The 24,416-nt window shown below is 42.0% G+C and overlaps 1 protein-coding gene across 4 annotated transcripts in view; it reads right to left on the reverse strand.

The window, feature by feature from the left end:
• Positions 1-24,416, reverse strand: part of PPP2R2B (protein phosphatase 2 regulatory subunit Bbeta) — a 464,171-nt gene that overhangs the window by 42,115 nt on the left and 397,640 nt on the right. For all 4 annotated transcript variants that reach the window (XM_015141134.3, XM_015141148.3, XM_015141133.3 and 1 more), the window contains 2 exons: positions 15,382-15,559; positions 2,980-3,144 (listed from right to left, as the gene is read on the reverse strand). In XM_015141134.3, the coding sequence (XP_014996620.2) occupies positions 2,980-3,144; positions 15,382-15,559 (343 nt within the window). The remainder of the gene's footprint in view (positions 1-2,979; positions 3,145-15,381; positions 15,560-24,416) is intronic.

The raw sequence follows: 24,416 nt of genomic DNA on the forward strand, positions 1-24,416 counted from the left end.
GGCCTCCTTCCTGGGTTGGTGGCCCAGAAAGCCCAGTTCTGCCTTCACTCACCAGAGAGGCCCTGCTTCCTTAGACAGTTCATGTCACCTCACCCACAGCATGTCCCTCACTGAATCCCAACCCTTCACTGTCTCTGGGAGGGAGTTAGAGACTTTCCATCCATCCCCATTCCCACTTGTTATTTATGTCTACCCTTAGGCACACATTTATTAAATATTTCCTGACCCCTGCTTATATGTCAGGGGGTCATATAATGTGACCAAATCAGATTCAGTTCTCATCCTCAAGGAGTTTACTATCTAGAGGGGAATGACATTGAACAATTCATATCACATACATGTATGATGAATGCCAACCTTTAATGTCACTAACATCATTTATGACACCCATAGTTATTTTAAAAGAAAATGTTCATTTTCCCCCTTCTCTTTCTTTGGATTTCTATAGCCACCATTCTTTATCTAGGTTCCAAACTATCCTCGCATTGAGACTAAAGCAAAACCTTCTAACTTTCATACCTTTCTTCACATGACCACTGTGTTAATCTTCCATAAAACACAATTATTATTAAATCTGCTGTCTAGCTAAATGATCTCAAATTACTTCCCACATACTAGAAACTGTGCTTCTCCAAGTAGGGTACCTGTGTATATCCTTGCGGGTTATGAAGAGCGGAGGATGTGGGGTATACTAGAAAGTATAGGAAACCATATGATAAATGTTACATCTTTTAGAAATATCAACTTTGTTTAAAATTTGAGAGTGGGGGATAGAAATGTAATTATTAAAGTGAAAATAGATATTATATGGGGGTGAAATGTAAAACTCACATGAAATTTTAGAAAGAAAAGTAAGGCTTCAAAGAAAATCTGTTGTGGTCAGCACCTCCCCCAGGGTCGCCGGTCTCTGCCAGGCATGTGCTGTTTTACCTTTGCTGGTAGGTTGGGCCAACCCAGAGCACACAGGGGGAACAGGATTCCTCTCTGTGCCCTCCTTCCATGGCAGCAGGGCTCATGGCTTGGCCCCACCACAACTGTGTTTGGTAGAACAGCTTAAGAAGGTCTGGATACTATGGGAACCAGACTCTGGGTATAAAATAAGTACTCACTGAATGCATGAATACATGACAGCATAAACTTTGGAATCTGATCTTCAAGGATCAACCTGATATAAACCATCATCCCTATTTAACCTCATTAACCCAAGATTCCCCTTTCCCCCAAGCCTGACACTTTTTATTTAACACTCTTCAAAAGTTCCATTATTTTAGTAACTTCAGAATTTTGCCCATTCTGTGCTTGCTGCCAACAATACTCTTCTTTCTGTTTCCCACCTAACCAAATCCTACTTGTACTTCAACAGTCATCTACTCAGCCTCTGCCTTCCCTGTGAGGTCTGTTTCGAACATCTAAACCCCCTCTGAATGACCTAACCCATAATTATCTCCACCATTCACTTGAGTATTAAAACTGAACTGCCTTATACATTGTTCCTGAAATGCTTCTTGGGTGCATCTTGCCTCATTAGCCAAATTTTAAATTCCTTGAGCATAGGAAATAAGTCTTACCTTTCCACTGTACCACTCAGAGTTCTTTATTGTAACAAATACATTGTAGATACAAGAATATCATGCTGTATCTGTGACTGAATGAATTGTAGTTTAGATCAGTGGTTCTCAACCGGGAGTAATGTTTTCGCCAAGAGGATATTTCACAATGTCTGGAGATATTTTTGGTTATCATAACTGGGCTTGTGTTATTGGCATCTAGTGGGTAAGGCCACAGATGCTGCTAAACATCCTACAATGTACAGGACAGCCCCTTCCCCGAAACAAAAAACTAGGTAGCACAAGATTCAATGGTGTACTGTTAAGAAGTGCTTATCTATATTATAGTGGCTTCCTAACCTGTCTCCTTGTTTCTTTGTTCTCTTAGCCAGAATTTAACCTTTATCCTTCTGCCTTCTGTCTGAACAATTTCCCTAACAACTAATTCTGATCATATTACTCCTCTGGTTACTATTATGGCCGTTCACTGACTTTGATGAAAAAAATTCGGGTTTTAAAAACCATGGTCGTTACGATGTGGCTCTGGCATCCTATAGTCACAATCTCTCCAAGAAGCCACCAGTTCCTTCCCCCAGCTGCTGTTCTAGATGCCTTTTATGTTCTCAGCCTCCCACACAGTTCAGCAAGTACTGTTAACTTTATTGCCAAGATTGTGCAGTACTGTGCAGGTTACATGGATTAAAAAAAAAAAAAAAGATGTGTCCAGAACCCATCTACCCTCTCAATTTCCACTCACTTCTTTGTCTAGGCCACCCTTCAGTGGTCTCCTAACTGGTCTCCCTGCTATTCCTCAAAGTCATTCTCCCCATGGCAGCAAGCATGATTTCCTTAACACATAATTTAGATCACATCACACTGTTATTTAAACCCTTTTCTGATGAAGGTCATGTCTTATTTATTTTCATCTCTGGATGTTTTGGAATCGAACGTGAATGTTCATCTTTACTGAAATATAAAATACGGAGCTGACTCCCACTTGTAGTTTCTTTTTTTTTTTTTTTTTTTTTGAGACGGAGTCTTGCTCTGTCACCCAGTCTGGACTGCAGTGGCCGGATCTCAGCTCACTGCAAGCTCCGCCTCCCGGGTTTACGCCGTTCTCCTGCCTCAGCCTCCCGAGTAGCTGGGACTACAGGCACCTGCCACCTCGCCCGGCTAGTTTTTTGTATTTTTAGTAGAGATGGGGTTTCACTGTGTTAGCCAGGATGGTCTCGATCTCCTGACCTCGTGATCCGCCCATCTCGGCCTCCCAAAGTGCTGGGATTACAGGCTTGAGCCACCGCGCCCGGCACTTGTAGTTTCTTTACTCCTAGTGTGTCTGGTGTAGAAAGGGAGATCATAAGCTTCCAGGCCCTCCCCCTGCATGTTGGAGCCAGTGGCCATGTCCCCCCACCTCCCTTCAGCGGCTACTCACACTTGGTGTGCCTGTCACACAGGGCAGATGCCCGCATGTCACACAGCCGGATTGTCCCTTTGCTGCTGCTGTACACGAAGGTGTTGCAATGATGGGGATGGAACTCGGCTGCTGTGATCACCTCCGTGAGCTCCTCCATGTTGGCTGGCTTAATGTCCACGATATCTGGCACAGACGAGTCAAGGAAGAAACCAGGAGAAGGAGGCAGGAACTTGGGGAAGGGTAGAATTAGCAATGGCACCATCTTACATTAGTGTAATATGTCAAGATTTGCTATGCACATGCTGGATCCTCATCATAAACTTGTCCCAGAGAGATGAGCCTCAGGAACTTTAACAGCCCAGGGTTACCCAGTAGTCAGAGGCAGCATTAGAACTCAGGTCTCTTGACTCCTCATTTGTGTTTTATCCTCTAAAAACATGTAAAAGACATCCACTCATGACTAAAGTTAACTGCTTGTGCAATCAGGCTAAAATGTACCAAGTTGCAAAGATTTTGCTTCTCATTTTATAATAATGATTAAGGTACTAGTCCTATTATAACCAAATAATTCATTTTGTCTGATTCCTTAACTGGATTCTTGGGCTGGTAAGTGATATCTATAATAATAGAGTGCACACTCTCTTTCATGAAATCCCTAAGCCCTTCTTTATAATATGTTGATGATAATAATAATAGCTGCCACCAATAATTTAGCACTAGCTATAGGCCATTCACTGTGCAAAGCATATCATGTACTTTATCTCATTTAATCCTTACAAGAACTCTACATATCAGCATTTTCCTTATCCTCATTTTTTCAGGGGTGGAAACGGATGCTCCAAGTGCATAAAGTAACTTGCCTCAAGTCACATGGCTAAATGACAACACTAGGATTTCATCCCAGGTGCAAAGTCTGTGCTCTTTCATAATTGTGCAACATTTCTTTCATGTATGATATATAAGACTTCTAGTCTCTGTAAGTTGTGATCTGCTTTTCAGCTTGTGAGGGAGTTTTTAAGTATCAGAAAGAAGCCATCTAGTTGGAAATTTTTAGGGTCCCATGGAAAATATCCTTAGTTTTATCATCTGGGTTTTTTCTTCTCAGTATTTCCCTTTCTGATCAAGATTTATACCTCTGTTTTTTAAAGACTATATCCTTGTATATTGGAATGAAACATTTACTCTTTTATTTATGAAGGTGACTCAATGAAAACAACCCCCTTCTGTAGGATGTCTGGCATGAGTGAAGGAGTGGGTTTGTACAGATCTCTTCACACCTCCACTCAGAGCTTGGGGGATCAGGACACAGAGGGGCCGAGGCACTGTCTGAGGACCCAACAACATCCTGCAAAGAACGAGCCTTGTGATGTGGATGCTGCTACACAGTAAAGCTGACAAACAGGACTCCCACTTTTCCTAGATTTTTCCCACTTGTGAGCCACCTTTGTGATTTTTGCCCTATCTGTGCATCATCAGGTAGTACGTTTTACTTGACATTTTTCTTTCAGATCAACTTTAAATTGATTCACTGTTTTCTTTACTTAGCTTTATCTAAACAGTAACCCAATATTCATAAAATCATGGGTTTAATAAGGTAGCTATACTTTAAGTAACATGCATAAAGATCAATATATTATATATTGCATTTGTGTGTATATATATTATATATAAATTATATATATTATATATATTATATTTTATATAATATATAAAATAGTTGCAAATGAGTGTACCAGGAGTTTATGCACCATATTTTGGACAACAATGTATTGAATCAACAAGCAATAACTTGATATAACTGCCCCATTAGACTGAGATGGATGAAAGTCTTGCATGTTTTTCATTAACCTAGTAGCATAGTCCCCTCCTTAGAGTTTAGATGTGGTACAAGAAAATGCACTGATATTTTTAGTCCCGCTAGCACTAACAAAGTAATATCTATGATCAAACATCACCTATGCTCCTGCTACAACATTTCAACATGCAATTTGTTGCAACAATGGCTTTGTATTTGGTTGTGCCTCTTTCCCATTTATTATCTCTTATAAACCCTGTTGGGTTCTTTCTAAAATTGGCTTGAGACTGAGCTAACATGTTACTACAATTTCTCCCACCAAACACAGATGCAAATATTACTTGGGTCTCCAGGGCATGTGGGTCTCCTGGCTTCACAAAATACTACCTTTCAACTCAACTTCTGCCAGAGTTATAAATATGATTGCAGTTAGCACCACATGCTTTGGAGCAGGAGCCTGTGCCCCTCAGAAGGAGGCTCTAGGCTGCAGCTCTGGTGCTCTCTCAGCCACTGACCCATGCCCTGGGCTCTATGGCCATGACATGGCGTTGGGTAAACAGAGGTTAGCGTTCAGCTGCTGTTAGATTTCTTCATCCTCCAGAGCAAGCCTTGATACCCCACAGTGCCAGTGAACATGTTTCTCTTTTCTCAAAATAGGGAAAGAAAATCTGGTGTCAGCTTTCTCAACCTCTACCAGTATAGCTCTAAAAACAAGCTGAACTGGAAGGGATCTTCGCTGTGTGGGAGGGGGAGGTGCTACAGCTACAGTTATTTTTTCCCACCTAAAAATAAAGCCCCAAAGTCAGAATGTGCAAAAACAAAGTGCCTAAACATGTCTATGAAACCAGGAACATCCTCCGCCATCAAGGACGCCAGTGGGGCTGTGCCCACAATATCTGCCTAGAGCTGCCATCTCTGGATCTTTCCTTCTCTCACTGGACCTTCCAAGCCTACCCACCTCCCAGCCCTCATCCCCAAGCCTTTGGCTTCCTACCCCCGGCAGGTCTCAGTCTTCCTTTTTGAGTAGAGGGTTTGTTTAGTTTGACTCAAAGGGGTTCCAGGAAGAAACCACGATTATCCCTCTTTTTAATCACTCTGAATTTAAGAGAAAGATATGGCCAGTAGCTAATGCTGATCAGAGGCCAGGTCTGCCCTGTGCTAACACTTTCCATGTGTTGTCCCCCTTGCCCCTCGTCTCAGCCTTATGAGGGCAGAACTATTAACAGCTCCATTTTACAGCCGAGGGAACTCAGATACATTGCTTGAGGTTATGTGACACAGTGGGCAGAGCTGGGATTTGAACCCAAGCTTGTCTGACTCTGGAGCCTGGGTTCTTTCTCACCATGCCCCTCTGCCTCCTTTGAGGAATGGCCTCACAAAGCTGGCCAAAATGTGACAATTTTGGTTCTCTTGAAAAGACCCCCAGCTAATCTGAGAGGGCAGCCCCATCTCTTCTGGCTTTAGGCTTGTGCTCTCTTAATTTACCTACCACTTTGGTGACTGAATTTTCCAGAACCAGAATTTTTATGTGCTTTAAGATTTTGTTTTTTTTGAAGCAGAATTTGGGACAAAATCCTGACAAGGGATTGTTTGGATTTTTACCTGTTGGAGGATTTGGTGAGTTCTAGAAACATTTGAGAGAAGTCTAGTTGCTAAAAATTAAATGACTTATGGTGATGATGGGAGAGGATATTCGACATCTGTATCCTCTAGAAACCCGGGCATTTTCCCCTGCACGGCTCTAAAGGGCAATCCATGTTTTCAGCATATGTAATTTTGCCCTTCATGTTGGGAGGGAAGGAGAAAGAAGATGAGCAACGCGTGGCTCCATGTGTAATCTTGAAAATGGAATGATGCATTTTGACAGTCAATTTTCTTTTTTTTTTTAATCCTTTAGAGTTCTCTATCCAAATTATGTCCCTGTTGTCCCAAATAACTAGATGGCAAAAGCAAAACAGAGCATTGAATTCATGGCTAATATACAACCCCGACAGCCAACAGATTGCTATTAAATTAACCCTGGGGCTTGACAGATCTGTTCTTCTTGACCTGACCGCTTACGGCATTTCTTATTAATGCTGAGCCCAGGCAAATTACATCTGCTAACAAAAGGGGTTAATCTGGCTCTCTGCTGGGACTCTGGAGGTAGCTCTGAGGACAGGAGGGGGCACAGCCAGCTTGGCAGCTGAGCTCCATGCTTGGAAGGCAGAAGAGGGGAAGGTGAGGGCACCGCTGTGCCAGGCAGTAGCCTGAGGCATCATTTAAAATAATAATTGAAGACACCAGGAGGTCACTCCTTAAGGGATCCACTTCAAACAAATGAGAAGCCAGAGCCATAAATGGTTCATCAGCGGTGGGATGAGGGAATGGAGAGGGTCATGGCAGGATGGTAAGAGGTAGCATGGGGGCCATTCAAATATCATTTCCTAATCCCAAGTTTAGAGAAAGCTTTTTATGAAAACAAAAGTCCAGTGTTATATTAGAAGAATATTGACAACTGAAATAAATATACAGAATAAGGAAGTGATTAGATGAATTTTTATATATCTCCTTACATTGTTTTTGCAGTGAAATTTCCAAGTCTGTAAAAAACCATAGTGCACAAAATTCTAACGATAGTATGATGATGTCATTTAAAACTTATACTCTGAAAATGATGAGCTAAATGGGAAGACACCAAAACATTAGTGATAGTTCTATCAGGGTGGGTTTATGAATGGTTTTTATTTTGATTTCAATGATCAGTACTATTTCCACATTTTCTTTTAATGAAGTTGTATTTCAGGCAGGAAAAAATCTTAGGGCCAGGCATGGTGGCTCATGCCTGTAATCCCAACAAGTTGGGAGGCCAAGGGGGGTGGATCATTTGAGCCCGGGAATTTCAGACCAGCCTGGGCAACATGGTGAAACCCTATCTCTACCAAACATACCAAAAATTAGCCAGGTGTGGTGGCATGCACCTGTAGTCCCAGCTACTGGGGAGGCTGAGGCAGGAGGATTGATTGAGCCTGGGAGGTTGAAGCTGCAGTGAGTGGTAATCGTGCCACTGCACTCCAGCCTGGGTAACAGAGCGAGACCCTATATTGAAAAATAAAACAAAAACTTAGGATACGTTCCATACTTAACATGTGTATTATTTTGGGTAAGGAAACTTAGGTACAAAGTATATACAGTCTGACTATGACCACATAAATTACACACACACACACACACACACACACACACACACACACAGACAGAGAGACAGAGAGACAGAGAGAAAGAGAGAGAAGGGCCCATTTTCACTCATTTATTTCTTCATTTATTCTACAAGTGTTTCCAAAGAATCTACACCCTGACAGTACTCTTCTGGGTGCAGGAGATACAGTAGCGACCAAAGCAGACCCCAAACCCCCTGATCCATGGAGCCTATATTCTAGTAGGGAACAGTCAATAAACAAGGTAAATGAGTGTAATACACAGTATATTAGGCAGTGATAACTACTAAGCAGTAAAAGCAGGACAGGGAGCAGGAAATTATGTTTCTATATGTCCTAGATTGAATAGAAGGAAGGTTCTTGGCGTTGTATGTTCCCACTCATAAGTGGAAGCTAAGCTATGAGGATGCAAAGGCATAAGAATGACACAATGGACTCTGGGGACTCAGGGGGAAAGGGTGGGAAGGAGGTGAGGGATAAAAGACGACAAATTGGGTTCAGTGTATACCGCTCAGGAGATGGGTGCACCAAAATGTCATAAATCACCACTAAAGACCTTACTCATGTAACCAAATATCAGCTGTTCCCCAAAGCCTGTGGAAATAAAAGATTGTTTTAAAAAGAAAAATGCATATGGTATAATCCCAACTATATACAAAATAAAATAATCTGTGAATATGCCTGATGTATAAATGAATAGAAAAGTGTGAGAGTCCATATCCTAACCTAGGCGAGCTTCCATAAGGATCACGTAGCAAATATTTTCAGCCTTTTGGGCCTTTGTCACAACTATTCAACTTTGCAGTTGCAGCAGGAAAGCAGCCACAGATAATATGTAACTGAAAGGATGTGGCTGTGTTCCAGTAAAACTTTACTTACAAAAACACTTCGGGATAAATTTGGTCTGGGAGCATAGTTTGCCAACCCCTGTTCTAACCTTTTAGCAGAGTAAGAGGTGAATTGTTTATTGCTAAAGTAATTTACCAAAAAATAACTTGTATTAATGTATGATTTGTATTAAATATAATATCAATAAAGGGAATGTCCTAATGCAAAAAAAAGTGGATTAGGAACCTGAACTTCTTTCCTTAGGAAAGTTGCAAAAAAAAAAAAAAAAAAAAAGAAGAAAGATTCTTGGGTAAATCAGGAGTTTTAAATTGTTTTTGGCTCTTTAAATTTCTTTTATTTTCCCCTGAACCCACATTGTTGAATTAGCTAGCATTAAGTTAAAACTGTGATGCAAATCCAATGTATAGACAGCAAAATTGGTAGTGAGATTATTGGTCATTTCATTTTCCCCAAATCTCTACAATGAATACATATTATTAAACAAAGAAAGCAAAAAGCATTAAAAATGAGCAGTTTTCCTGGCTTAAAATCATCTTTGAGAGAGTTGGGAGACCAGGAACCTCATCTCGATGGGTAAAGTTCGAGATAATATTGTGAAAAAGATTGTGATGGTAACAAAATGGGGCCCAGAGATTGGGATTCAGTTTTGATTCTATTCCCATTTTGCTAAGAGAATTTGGGAAAGTCATTTTCTCTCTCTGGGTTCCTATTTCTTTGCCTATAAATGGGTATAACCCTATCAGCCTCTAAGAATTTTGATTATCAAACAAGATAATGGGAAAGATAATTTATTAAGTAGTTTTACACTGGTGTGAATATTCCTCCTTCTGAAGGAAACACATATTTCTCCAAGGATAGGGTTTATATGCATTGCCTTTATGAGGTGACTTTCATATGCCTCTGTCCCATTGCTGCTGATTTTGCTAATACTGACATGCATATTTCCCCAATTCCTGTCTAAGCCAATTGAGGATAGGAGAGCCAAGTAGGACGCTTTTCTGCAGGGCTGAGTATTATAAACATTGGCCAAGTTGAAGAGTGGAATCTATGTTTACCAGGGTAACGTGCCCACATTCAAAAGCAGCTGAGGCTTTTCATATCCCACTTAAAGTCTGCCGATACAGAAGGTAGAAAATAGTAATATCTTTGTGTGAACACAGCATATTTGTTTGATGAGTTTGATTTCCTTTTAGGGACATGAGTTGCTTTGAGGTCTTTTTTTCTTTCCATGGTCTAAATTTAATCTTTGGATATTAAGCAATGATTATGAAGCATAAAGATCTTATTAGCTGAAAGGACATGTTGCTTGATGATGAGACACTGGAAATCTCCAAAGAGGACTCCAAGGGATATTCCTCTCTTAAGAGCTTAAAAAAAAGCCAATGTGTAAATATTCATGGAGTGTTTGCCAATTCCTAGGCTCAGTATGAGGAGACTGACAAAGAGACACATGGTGTCATATTAAATATGTATTGGGCAGGGTGAAAGCCACTGAAGCAACAAGAGGGGAGAAACTTGTACTAGACCCCACAGCTCCCCTGGAAGCCTGCCTGGCAGAATCCCACTGAATTAAAAGGAAGCTGCTGTCCATGTTAGTAATGAGTGCTAGAACCTGGAAGCCAAGAGTTGAGGCTATGTGGTCCCTTAATTAGGGAATTGACTCTAACAGGGCCTCAGCGTGGTTGACAAATAAAATGAGGCTGCTATACAGGGTTGTTAGGACCAAGGTCAAAGTTGAAATATCCCTAGAGTCCAGTTGGCTTCTCCCAGATAATTCCTCTGTCTCATGTTCAGAGACTGGACTTCTGAAAGGTGAAGCTTCTGCTACCATTCCCAGCCTTGCTTACGCCATTCTCCACTTCACTCTCTGGGCTTCAAAAATAGTGGCCTTCTTAGAGTTCCTCCAACACGTCATACTCTCTCCTGCCACAGGACCTCTGTACACACTGAACACCTCTCTCCACACCTCTTTGCCAAGTTAGCTCATACTCTTCCTCTTTCAGATCTTAATCAATTCTTCAGCAAAGCCTTCCCTGGTCTATAGCAGGATTTTAAAAAATGCATTCATAGAACCATATTCCCTATCTTCACAGAAATTATCTCAGTTTGTAATTATATACTCAGTATATTTGATGAACATTACTCTGAAAGTGGCAAATTTGTTTTTTCTCATTTTCTTGCCTGGCACAAACTAGGTGCTCAATTTATCGTTGTTGAGGGCTAGTCTTTATTTTTACTTGTTATGGGTCTATTTAATAGATCCCATGTTGGACAAGGTAAGAACTCAGGTCAATTCATTCTTAGTCCTAAGAAAAGAGTTCAAAGGATTCTAGGTATACCATAGTTTTCATAAAGAAGCAACACCTTTAATATAAATTTTCATTTATTGCTATTGTCTCTTGTCCTAGAAAACTACTAATCTATTAATGACTTATTATGGTCCTGATGTAGTTAGCCTATTAAGACCAAAGTTTGATTGTTTATGTGAGAACCTGTTACACAAGACAAGGACAGACTGGCTACAGATGGAAGGGAGAGAATTCATGACCAGGTATCATGAGGTTTAGCAATGCCTTGCTCTGATCTGGTGCTAAACACAAGGCCCTAGACCTCAGAGTTCCTGCAAACATCTAGTAAGTAGAGGGCGACATCTTGCAAAGGACACCCAACTGCAGAGCCAAAGGAAGTGTCTAGAATTGAAAAGATGATCCAGATAATAAATTTAGCAGAATAAAAGCTACCATTCTAATGTTCAACTTTTCTAGTTTCCTTGTTTCTCTCCGTAATTATCATGATTGTGGTAGTCCTGTTTACTGAGCATTGGCTTAGCAAGGTGCTGCCCTAAATGTGTGCGTGTGTGTGTGTGTGTGTGTGTGTGTGTGTGTGTGTGCGCGCGCGCATTTCATTCTCATAATCCTCTTTGATAGAGCTGCTTTCTACAGATGACAAAATAGAGAAATGGAGGCTTGGATAAATTAAGAAACATGTTAAAGCTTATACAGCCAGAAAGTGGTAGGGCTGGGTGAGAACTCTGTCACTTGTTGGATTCTAAAGACTGAGTTCTCAACCATAATGCCAAAGTCACACCAAACGCCAGTCGCAGGAAGTCATGACTTTTTTCTAACCATATCTCCAGATCACTTGTCTCACTATTTACTCAATACTTTCCATATACTTACTTTGTAATCTAAATAGATATTGAATATCTGTGAAATTGTAGGATATGATGGTTATGTTTTTTGACATTCATTAAATAAATACATCAATATAAAAACCAAAAAAGTCTATGTATTGCTTAGAAGCACGTTGCTTATCACTCCCAGTAGTAGCCACACTATGCTTTGGGAATCCCACATTATGCTATCCTGAACCATATTTCTTCTGTCTCCTTTGTGAATAAGGGGTGTTGTGGAAATGAGACTTGCCTGGTGGCTGGTATTTTTCTGAAGCTGTTTTGAAAGATGGCCGCTTCCTACCCTAGAGGTGGCTATACTTCAGTGATGAGAGGCTCAGTGCTTAGGGCGGTCTGGTTGAAAAGAACTATATAGATATCACTTATCATCATTCTCATGATGACAATGATTATTTTACATATGGCTGCTTTAAGGGTGAATGGCACGGTCTCATTTGTATGCCAGCATCTGGCAGTCTGTCACACATCTGCAGAATATAACCTAAACTGCACTATTAATATTTCCCCTTTGCATTCTCCCCAAGGCATCTGTCTCCCAAAATGCCTAAAGAAACTCCCCTCCCCCCTGAAGGCCTAGAGGCAAAATTCAGAAAACATGTCACCTAGACTGGGGAAGCAGAAGCTCAGAGTGACAGCCAGCTGAGCCTGAGCAGATTTCTGGCTCTTGGAATAGATAGAGAGAAAGGGAACCACCACCCACACTCATTCTATTAGCAGCTGCACTGCCAGGCAAAATCTGTAGGCAGGCCCAGACAGCATGTGGAGTCTGTTCCGTGATCAACAAAAGATGCCAGGCATGATCCTGATGGTCAGTTCTCATTGCCTCCAAATATATCTCATAATTGCCACTACCTGATTAAAGCTGCCTTCCCTGAAAGCCCTTGGAGACTGTTGAGTGCTCTCTGTGGTGGAGACTAGCTAGCTGTGTACCAAAACCGGGTCTTTTTTTTCCTGGGCACACAGCCAGACTACATTTTCCAGGCTGCCTTGCAGTAAGAGGTGGCCACGTGGCTGAATTCTAGCCAGTGGAATGTATGCTTTTTTAGAGCCTGGCTCAGAGGAATCTCCCACTTGTGATCTTCCATGACCTTCCCTTTTACAGTCATGCTATAAACATGGTAACATTGGGGAGCTGCAGATGAAAGAGACCCGAGTTTCCAAATTACTGATTGGAGGAGGCTGCCTGCTGATGGGGATCATCAATATTAGACTTTACAGGAAAATAATCTTTTATTTGTTTGAGCCATTATGGGGTCTATTCTATATACAAACTTTTGGAGCTTTACTATAACTCTTAAAATTAAATTTCCAGGTTAGATTTTATGATCAACTGTCTACTGGATAGCTCTACTTCGATGCCCTACTATTATTTCGAACTTGACAGGTCCAATAATTTTCTATGTGTCAGAGTGTTCCACATACTGGAAAACAGCAATAGTTCATACAAAACCCTTGCTCTTGTAGAATTTACATCCTAATATGAGGAAACCAAAAATACATAAATAAAAAAATTTTAAATCATGGTAAGTACCATGATGATAACAGGGATAAAGAGTTATTGGTAGATACTAAGAGTTAATGGGAAAAAGTACCTCTGGGGCCTGAATAGTGACATGCAGCTAGCCATGTGAATGCTAGGGGCAAAATTTTCTAGAAAGATGAAACAGCAAATGCAAAGACTGGAAGAATAAGGTTTACTTAGGAACAGAAAAGTGATTAGTTGGCTGAAACAAAGTGAATTAGGGAAGAGTGACATGACTGGATATCAAAGATGGAGACAGGTTCCAGATCATGTAGAATCTTATAGGCCGAGTTAAATAACTTGGATTTTATTCTGAGTTCAGTGGGAAGCTACTGGAATTTATTTATTTATTTTTTATTTTTTATCAGGGAAGGAATGATATTTGAATTACATGTTGAAGGGTCTGTACTGTATAAAAGAGCAAGAGTGAATGGAGACCAGATGAGATTGCTGCAGTCACAGAGGTGAGAGACAACAGTGGCTTATGCTAGTGTAGGTAGGTAGGAGTGGAGATAGGGATATATGAGTTGATTTGACATATATTTTAGAGGCAGGGCTCATGGATAGATGGAGTTAGAGTAGGGGAGGCTGGTAAGTGGAAAAGAAAACTCCATATTGATACCTAGGTCAATTGTTCAGTTGCCTGAGTTGTTCAGTACCATTCCTCATAAATCTCATGCCTCAGGTTTGTGAGGAATGGAGCACATGATAGGTATTCAATAAATGACCAATTTTTACTATGAAATAGAGGGTCAACATAGTGGGGGTGAAAATACCGGCCCAGCTATTTGGCATTTTTTTTTGACTTTTCTATATATTTTTTATTTTTATTTATTTATTTTTGAGATGGAGTCTGGCTCTGTCACCCAGACTGGAGTGCAGTGGTACAATCTCGGCTTACTGCAACCTCTGCCTCCTGAGTTCAAGCGATTCTCCTGCCTCAGCCTCCCAAGTAGCTGGGACTACAGGTGCATGCCACCATGCCTGGCTAATTTCTTTTTTGTATTTTTAGTAAAGTTGGGGTTTTGCCATGTTGGTCAGGCTGGTCTTAAGAAATCCTCAAGAAATCCACCTACCTAGGCCTCCCAAAGTGCTGGGATTACAGGCATGAGCCACTGCTCCCAGCCGACTTTTCTATATTTTAATTAAACAGGAGATAATGATACTTACATTACAGGGTTGTTTTATCAAATATGTCCTTGGGGGTAGAAGTTACTAATATAAAGAGGCATGATAGGGGATTGAGAATTGTTAGTACAGTTCTGTTTCTGGATGTCCATGCTGGTTATAGGTGAGTTCAAGCTGTGAAATTTCATCAAACTGTACAATTATAATATGTGTACTTTTCTATAAGCATAATATACTTCAATGAGGTAAAAAATGTGATACTATACTTAAAGTTCCCAGTGCAAGTGCTTGGAACTCAATAAATATCAGCCACTATTATTTTCACTCTTATGATATAATGGAAACCAGTATGTCTGTGGTCCATGCAGTCCATACAGATTTGTGAATCCTTTAATAGAGAAAGGAACAGAGAAAGAATCTGAACTCTAGGGTCTTATCCTATTGTTGATAAAATCACCTCTAATTTTAATTCATGGCACATAAATGCCTCCCTATGAAGGAATTGATTCAGAGTCCCAATCCAGAGCCAGCCCTGGCTCGCCACTTGTAATAACAATATTTCCCTAATTTTATTGTTATGATTAAAGAGTCTCATAGGTGCCAGCACATTTTCAAAGGGGCAAGTTCTCCACAAATGCTAGATGTTGCATTTCTATTCCATATTTTCCCCAAGCCCACTCGTACCTGAATACTCTTGATTCAGGCCAGTTGATTCTTGGTCACAAAGAAAGGATACTAAAACTTTGATTGGTTATTTCAAAGTTCCATAGGTTAATCCTCAGGTCATCAGCGGACATGTAGGTTTCATAGTCGCTGTTGACGGATATGGAGTTGATGTGATATGTGTGTGCGTTGGCAAATACTCTTCGCGGGGTGGCTTCCACCATCAGGTCCATGGGTCTCAGGACAGGCACCTGGGATGCAAGAGAAACAAATCACTTCAGAACCAAAGATCTTCCATAGGAAAAGAGTTTGCATGCTAATGTCATTTATTATCACACACAAAATAATAGCCGCATTGAAGAAACTCCAAGTTAAAGAAGAGGCTAATAACAAATCACACACTGTTCCTGTTCCTTTCTGTTCCTCCTCTTTCAAAAGATATCAGCATCACTTAGCCCTGATGGAAAATTTCATTCTTTATAAATTCTAAACATTTTTCTAAGCCCCTCCAGGTAGCCTCATCTCAGGGGAACTTGGCTTCCATTGTGGAGTCATTACCTTCCAGAGACATGGTTCCATTTTTTTTAAAACATGAAATTTATTTTAAAAAGGAAGTTGTGGGAAAATTTTAGAAATGTCTAGTTCAACTTTAATCTAAATTTATCTTTTATGTCTTTTCATCTCATGCCTTTGGAAGCCTACACCCATTCCTGGCTTTGTCCTTAATCCTTAAGGGGATTTTGAGAAACTTTAGCATCACCCAAGACTCTAATAGTCCAGATTCAGCCACTAATACATAGGGAACCCAATGACATCTGATTGACCTGAGAAAACCTTGGTTTATATTTGCCTTAGAGTGCGAATCAGGTAGTGTCCACTTTTACATGCAAAACTGTTCCAGCTTGGACATTAATGATATGGTCACCTTACTGAAAAATAAAAACTTCTCAGTAAGTATTTCTTGAATGAGTGAGTGAGAACACATGATTAAATGATTTCTGTCTGGTGGGTCAGAGAATCGACAGCTAAATAGTCCCCCATACATGACTGTCTTTCTGGCAAACGTGAACAAAGACCTATCACTCTTCCTCCTTTGAGTTCTGGGTGAACTGGCTCCAAAGAAAGAGAGTAAGAGCACAAATGCCTGAGAGGGAACAGACTTAAAAAAAAAACACCAAAGACAAAGAAAACCCCACAACACAGGTGTGGTCCCTTAATAGAAACAAGATAATAAAATACCCAAAGCTATTTTCTTTTCAAGCAAATCATTTTCTTGCAACTGAGCCCCGACTGATTTGATACCAGGTGGCAGATTAAGACTTTGACTTCTGGATTGGCTTCAACCCAGGTGGCGAGGAGAAGAAAAACAAAAGTTAACTTTTCTGAAGTGCAGTCACCTCACCAACATAACATAACCTTTTAGAAAAAAGAATTCTCCCAGTGCAGACTTGAGGGACTTTAACTCACCTATGAGGGAGTTTTTAAATCAAATCAATGATTCAGAGGAAACACAGAATTCTAGACAGATGTGGTACTTGATAATCCAGAAACCAGAGGTGACTTGAGGTGTGGCTGGAGAAGGGTCAGAGGTCCTCCGAATACTAGGAAATGGAGGGAAAGTCTTTGTGGTCCCCCATCCCAATTATGGATAATGGCCCTATAGCTTAAGTGTGTGTGGCAGGGACTGGGAAACCAGGGTTCTGATCAGATTCACCACTAACCAACAGGCTATGAGGTCTGGGCAACGAACCTATTCCTCCTGAGCTTGAGCTCAGTCGCACTGTCTGCAAAACAGTGACTGTGCTCCCTGTGCCCTCACTATCACAAAGGGTGGTTTGGGGTTTTGTTGAGATGATCTGACCTCCAATGTATCCTCCTACCCACTCTTTCAACAATATTTACTGAGTGCCACACAAAGTCCTGGGGGGTTCAACTGGTGAGCAGAACCAGACACAGGTCCTGGCATCATATACCTGTTCTTGTCAGGGGAGATAGACATAATTAAAAGGGCTAGGTGTGCAAAAGAGAGGATATACTGCCAAGAGGGATTTAACCTGCTCAGGGAGGACTGAAGAGGCTTTCCTGAGAATGTATGAGTGTGTTGGAATGGGAAAGATGGGTAGGGATTTAACCAGGCCAGGAGGGGAGTGGAAGGGAGAATGTGTCTGAGGGATGTGCAAAGGTCCCATGGTAGAGGTGAACAAAGCAAGAGTGAAAAACTGATAGGTCACTGTAGTTGAGATAGAAGTAGTGATGGGAGCTATTGTGCGAGATGAGGTGACAGGGTAGGTAGGAAGCAACACCCCCCAAAAAGTTTTGCCATTATTCCAAGTGAATAGGGTAAAAAAAGGAAAGGATTTGCAATGATTGTGGTATAATTAAATCCAGGTTTTGATTAGATCAGTCTGGATGTACAATGGAAAACAAGTTAAAGGACGAATGAAGTAGAATTTTTAAAGGGAAGATCATATACTCTTGGACATCAATTAAGGGCGTGCCTGAGTTAAGGCATTGTGATGGATAAAAATGTGACTTTGTCCTCAGAAACTCTACACCGAAATATTTACTGGGCATTTTCTCTGTGTCAAGCATTCTTCATACATAATCTCAGGTAATTCTTTCAAGAGCTCTGTGAAATAGGTACTCATACAAAGAGAAAACTCAGGCACAGAGAGGCTACACCACTGGCCCAGGGTTGCCCAGCTATAGGAAGCATAGCTAGGTTTAATTCGGGGACTGGAAAGTGCATGTTCTTTCCACTGCACCACACCACATTGAAATATCATACAGGGTAGGAAGTGATAAATGCTCTGAAAGTGACATAAATTGCCAGGAGAATTTATGGAATAACTAGTTACTGGTAGTTATAATGGTAGCGGTATTCATAGTAGTGCAGTGGTTAAGAAACCTCAATTAGGTGTTGTAGGTGTTCACGGTATTTGAACAGGGCATCTGTTCTTTCAGAAATGTGTGCCATGCTTTTATAGTTTGTCACAAAGGAGCTCCCCACCTGAAGCTTTTGGTTGCTACATGGTTCCTCTGCCGTCAGGAGGTACCAGAGCTCAAAGCAGAACCCCAAAAGTCACAAAAGAAATAGAATCCGCAGGACTTCCTGTGGCTCCTCCTAAACTCTTCCCTGGGCCTTCTCGGTTAGTGTACATTGTCTGTAGAGATTTCTTGTGGCTGTGGCGACATGGAAGGGAGCATGCAGCCAGGAATAAGAGGTATTACAGAGTGGGAGCTGCCAGCCCACAGCTTCAGCTTAATGTGATGGGCCTGCCTGCTAATTCAGGCTGACATATTCCATGATGTACCACTTAATGGGGAAAGGCTCCATGTAGGTATCTGGGGATGGAGCCTCTAATGCTTTGCCCAGATAAGACAGGGGGAATGGAGAGCTGAATGCCGCTCGTGGTATTCCAACATCAGTACCAGGCCTACGTAAAGGCTTGTCTGCTGCCCAGTGACTCTCCTCACAAGGACAAAGAGGAAGTTTGGTGGCTCAAACAGGACAGGATGGACTGATTAGGAAACCACGTTGACTGTGTTTTTCTTCTGCTCTGGCCACATATTCCTTTTGAGGCCAGGCAGGAAGAAGATCTGGACACTATTCTCTGAGTCAGGCCCACAGGCAATTGTTAGGGCTGTTTCTGGAAACATACATGGAGAGCTTTCTGTGCCAGTCGCTGCGTTTAGAATCCCTGACTCCCTGCCCCACCCAACTCCAAGGTGTTATCTCCTCCAGCGCCCTCAGTAACTAACCTTTCAAGCTAGATTCCTCTGTTTGCCCCATTTTACAGGGGAGGTGAGGGGAGGTGGAGGGAGGTGGAAGGAGGTAGAGTATCCAGTCCAATGTCACACAAAGTATAAGCTGGGGGTTGGGATCTGAAGCCAGTTAATTTGGTTCCTGAATGAGCACACCTAGCCACTACTGTGAATGAAACTATTAGGTTGAAATACAAAACTGCCATTTTTGCAAGTCAAAAATTGTCAAATATCAGCAATCTCATGTGGTTTAACCTAACACTTTGGAAAGGTTCTGTGGTGTATGGATGTGACATCAAATCAGGGAACATTTTGGCTTGGAGGGACCCTTAGAGCCTCTTCGTAGGACATCATCTGTGTGTGTGGTGGGAGTCTTATAGCGGGAGGCCATAGTGTCTAAGCCTCTCCTCCTTCATATTCTTGGTATTATATGCTTGCATCCTCAATAATATGCTGAAAGAACTATTTCTGTAGATAAGCAAAGTGTGAAAGCGAGTAGCCAGGGCAGTTCTTGAAATCTACAGATGAGAACATTGAGGTCCAAGAGGTGAAGCACCATGGTCACCCTTCCAGTGTTGCTTGCACAGCCTAGGTCTCTGCTTCCTGTCCCAGACTTCTGCTCCCACACACCATCTGCCTGAACCATCCTCCACAGGACCAGAACCTCTTTTTGTCAAATGACAGAAGCAGAGCCAGACAAAATTCAGATCAGGCCAGGACGTCTTAATTCAGTTCAAACTTTGTCTGAGCCACCTCGGCAGAGTCGTTGATGGGGCTAGGACAAACACAGAGACAAGGGACATGCCGCATGAACAGCGCTCAGTCCTTGGCCCTCTGAGCGGCCAGTCCTCGGCCTACCTGCAGGTGGTTCTGTGTTGAGCAGCTGGAATTCAGTGATGTCCCCTGACTCAGGTGCTTCACCCTCCTCTCTGGTCCTGGTTGAGTTTCAGCTCATTCTCCTAGGCTGCTTTCAAAGGACATGCATCCCAGTCCTGTGTCTTGCCTGGACACCCAGTATTACATTAGAATATCAACCAAATAATGTACCAGCCCCAAAAGAGCAGCCGGAATCTAATCTGCAATAAAGCTTACAGAGATGTATTTCAGTTGTAATATTCCTGGGGAGCTCTTCCCCCCAGAGAGTGGCACGGCTTCCCCCGTCACTTCAATCAGCCCCTGCTCAAATGTCACACCCTCAGGGAGGCCTTCCATGACCATCCCACCTCAAATCGCACAGCCTCCAGTCTATCCCCTTCCCAACTGACTGCTTAGAGTGTTTTAAACACTTCAGCAGTTCCTCAGTGAATTTTTGTTGCTATCCTATGGTTAACTTGGTAGATGTTACAATCGCTATTGCACAGATGAGGAAGCTGAGGCAGAAAGGTGAAGGTGTCTGAAGGCTTGCAGTGAGTCTGAGGCAGGGCGAGTGCTCAGGCCTGGTACTCCTTCCACCCCTTGACTCAGCAGTCTATGCCCTTAGTCGCTTAAAGCACACTCAGATGCTTGGGAGGGAGACAGCGAGGGCGATCACGCTGCCATGGAGGTCATCAGGCACTGCCCAGGCAGTATCAGCCAAAGGGGTCCTGCCTGGGGATCCCAAGGTAGACCTCAGAAAGGAGAAGACTATGAAGCTAGGCAGGGCTTGAAGGGTGAGTGGGAGGTCCCCAAAGAGAGGTGGGGATGGGGAGGGGAGGGAACTGGGCTTCAGTCAGAGGGACCAGCATTGTGCAAACTCAGAGGAGAGACAGCAAGGTATACACATACAGATGGGTGACTGTGCTTCTGTGGTGAGGTCAGTGATTAGTTATTCATTCAACAAATACTTATTAAATCCCTCCTCAATAGCAGATATGTTATAGGGGCTGGGGCCACAACAGTGAACACTCTGTGGGGTATAAGTTCTTGTGTGTATGTGTACATGAGGAAAACCTGAGTTGGGTAAGGGACTAGCAAGCAGCGGGTGTGCTCTTTGAGGTAGGGTGGTCATAGAAGGCCTCTCTGAGGGAGTGGTGTATGAACAGAGACCTGAATGAAGTGAGAGAGGGAGTCATGCAGCTCTGTGGGGAAGAGCACTCCAGCCGGGGGGAACAGGAAATGCAAAGGCACTGAGGTTGGAGTGTGCTTAGAGTACAGGAGGAACAATAGCAAAGAGCTTTTTTTCTCTTTTTTTTCTTTTTTAAGAAATGGGGTCTTGCTATGTTGCCCAGGCTGGAGTGCAGTGGTGATTCACAGGCATGATCCCACTACTGATCAATATGGGAGTTTTCACTTGTTCTGCTTCTGACCTGGGCAGGTTAACCCCTCCTTAGGCAGCCTGGTGATCCCTCACTCCCGGGAGGTCACCATATTAATGTGAACTCAGTGTGAACACCCTATCAGCATAGGGTACTACAGCCAAGGACTCCTGGGCTCAAGTGATCCTCCTGCCTCAGCCTCCTGAGTAGCTGACTACAGGCACGCGCCATTGTACCTGTCAGCAAAGAGCTTTTATGGCTGGAGAGGAGTGAGTAAGGAAGCATGGCAGTTGGAGAAGATGTTGGATCAGTAGTCAGGGCCGGACCAGCGTCTTTGCTGTGAGGGTGAGGAAAGCTCAGGGAGGCGTGAGTGGCTACCTGTGAGTAGCTGCCTGATACGGGACTCTATCCTCCCTCACCATTCCTTCTGTCTCTGCCCATCTGCTCTGTCTTCCTCCCCCAGGTTCTTATTATCTTTCCTGCCTCTTCTCTTGTGAAATACCAGATCATCTTTCACTTCCCAGAACCCATTTACTAACAAAATGAATGTTGCTGTCATTTGGCTTATTTGGTGACCACACCAGTCATTCTTCACAATCTTCCATGACACCTAAGTGGGGGTTGGCGGGTCACGGTGCCTTGCTTCAGAGACATGCAATTAAAGCAGAGTAGAGCCCTAGAAAACAGGAAGCCCCCGAAGCCTCCAGTTTAAAAAACATCTGTGAAAAGGCACAGCAAGGGGAGGCCATCGGAGGACTCCCCTCAATGCGCCTTCATGAGAGGAGTTTTTCACAGAGAAAAAACAACAGCTGTGTTTACCATGGCAACTTCCAGCAGCCCAGTCAATTGACAGATTCAAGGCAAGACTCGGAGAAGAGAGAAGAGATGGCCATTCAGGAGATAAAGAACAGGAAAGATGACGTCATGGAGAAGGAAGAAAAGAGAGATGTCTGTCTGTAAGATGTGGATGGATTGTAGCTGTTCAGTAACTCTAGGTCAAATCTCATTGACCTCAACAGACAAACCTTTGAATACCATTGCTTGGTACGTATAAGCATAATCAATTTTGTTATGGAAGGAGCATCCACGTTCTCCTTCCTAAAATCAGATCTTCTCAGGAGTACCCACAGCGTAGGTTCTCCTTCCTTTTGCAAAAGAAAGATGTAGAAAATGTTCCTTAACTTGTCCTGAATCTTACTAAGGTGTACTATGCAATTCATAAACACTTCTGAGAGGGACAGTTGCATGACACTTTTAATCAAGGCCCCATAGACGTCCCTGTCCCCAGCTCATTGTGATATATACAACATAATCAACATTATAGGGTCTTTTGAAAAAATTGGTATCAATTTAAATCCACACTTGCTCCATATCTCTTGTTAGTGTTCAATAGATACTCCCCATTCCCCTCCCCAAATAATTGAGATTACTCTACATTTAGACTGACTGTATATATCAAGGTCATGGGGTTTGGTGGGTTCTGTCTCATCAATTAGGAACTGCACATAGGAAGGTTATAACCACACACTGGCCCCAGATAAAGCCATTGACAAACATTTATTGAGCATCTACTACATGATGATAAGTTGCCACACAGAGTATCCTTGAGAAGCTTAGGGGAGGTAGGCAATATGTAACCCCCTCCCTCTTGTTACTCAAACCATCCCTTTTGGGAAGGCTGTTTGATCTAGAAAAGACAAAGATGACAACAGAAGTCCTGGGTGTCCACCTCATCCTAGGTATAAGGAAACCCTGACCCTGGTGCTCTGGGACCACAGGTTTGAGGTCCAGTGGAGAACCTGAGGGTGAATATGTTATCCCATCTTGAGGCACTAGATGGTAAATCTCTCAGAGGGGCTTGGAAATTCCAGATTCCAGCCTCACTTCAAACTTATCACCTTGCCTTTTCACTGGGCTTCCTTCAAGAAACAGCCTTCGTGACTTTTTAGTAACAACTGCCATAGGTTTGGGATAAAGCCAATAGCTAAGGGGCACCCAGACTTCATTTTCAAGGAAGAGGGAGTGAGTTGTCATAAAAATGGGAGATCATTGGGTCCTCCTGTAAATATCCTAATTCCAAAGAATACAGCTTGGTGGTACAGAGCAGCTGTCCTCAGTGAGAATACTGTTCCCTCAGGAACACTAGTGGTGGATGACTTCCTAAGAACTATGTGAAAAAGTTTTAAGGAAATTCATTTCTTCATTCCTAACTTCCATGTTCTCCTTCCCAAAATCAGATCTTCTCAGGAGTACCCACAGCCTAGGTTCTCCTTCTTCCTTTTGCAAAAGAAAGATATAGAAGATGTACCTTAAATTATCCTGAATCTTATCAAGGTGTACTATGCAATTCATAAACATTTCTGAGAAGGTCATCTGCATGATACTTTTAATCAAGGTCCCATAGATGCCCCCATCCCCAGCTCATTACGATATGCATTTCTAATACAATTTTACTTTTTATATTTAGTCATCATTTGTCAGAATTATATGTTTATGTTGTTTTGATGTATTATGTTCTATTAATAGTCAAAGCAGCAACTAAACCCAGAAGATAATTTTAAAGTCTTACAGTCACATATTCATAAAAGAAAAAATCTATTTACATCTATATTTGTTATAGAAATGATCAAAAAAGCTTTTAACATGATTTAGGGGAAATGCAGTAAAAATAGATGTTTGAAGAAGAAAAAATAATAATATAAAGCTTCTGACTTAAAAACATTTGTTCACATATTCTTTTAGTGGGTTTTGGTGAGTATTCAGTAATGAGGTATTTAAATCCCACTGGCTGCAATAAAAAGGTGATATAAAAGTTTTAAACTGCTAACGGTTAAAATACTCTGAAATCACATTTTCTGCAATTATTTAACATTACAATGGAAATGCTTAGTTGCCTACTTTAAAATGCTCAGGAAAGTACATAGTTATTCAAAATTCTAGAGGCACACAAGCACACAATTTGAATGGTATAAGAGGATTTTTGGAGTTATGTGGACTTGGGCTTGGATCCTGGCTGTGCTAATTACTAACCATGTGGCCTTGGGCTTGTTGCTTAGTCTTTCTTGATATCAGTATTCCCTTCCTTAATGTTGGGGATATGTAACACCTT

This window comes from Macaca mulatta, chromosome 6 (assembly GCF_049350105.2).
Source record: "Macaca mulatta isolate MMU2019108-1 chromosome 6, T2T-MMU8v2.0, whole genome shotgun sequence".
In the NCBI taxonomy this organism is placed as follows: Eukaryota; Metazoa; Chordata; class Mammalia; order Primates; family Cercopithecidae; genus Macaca; species Macaca mulatta.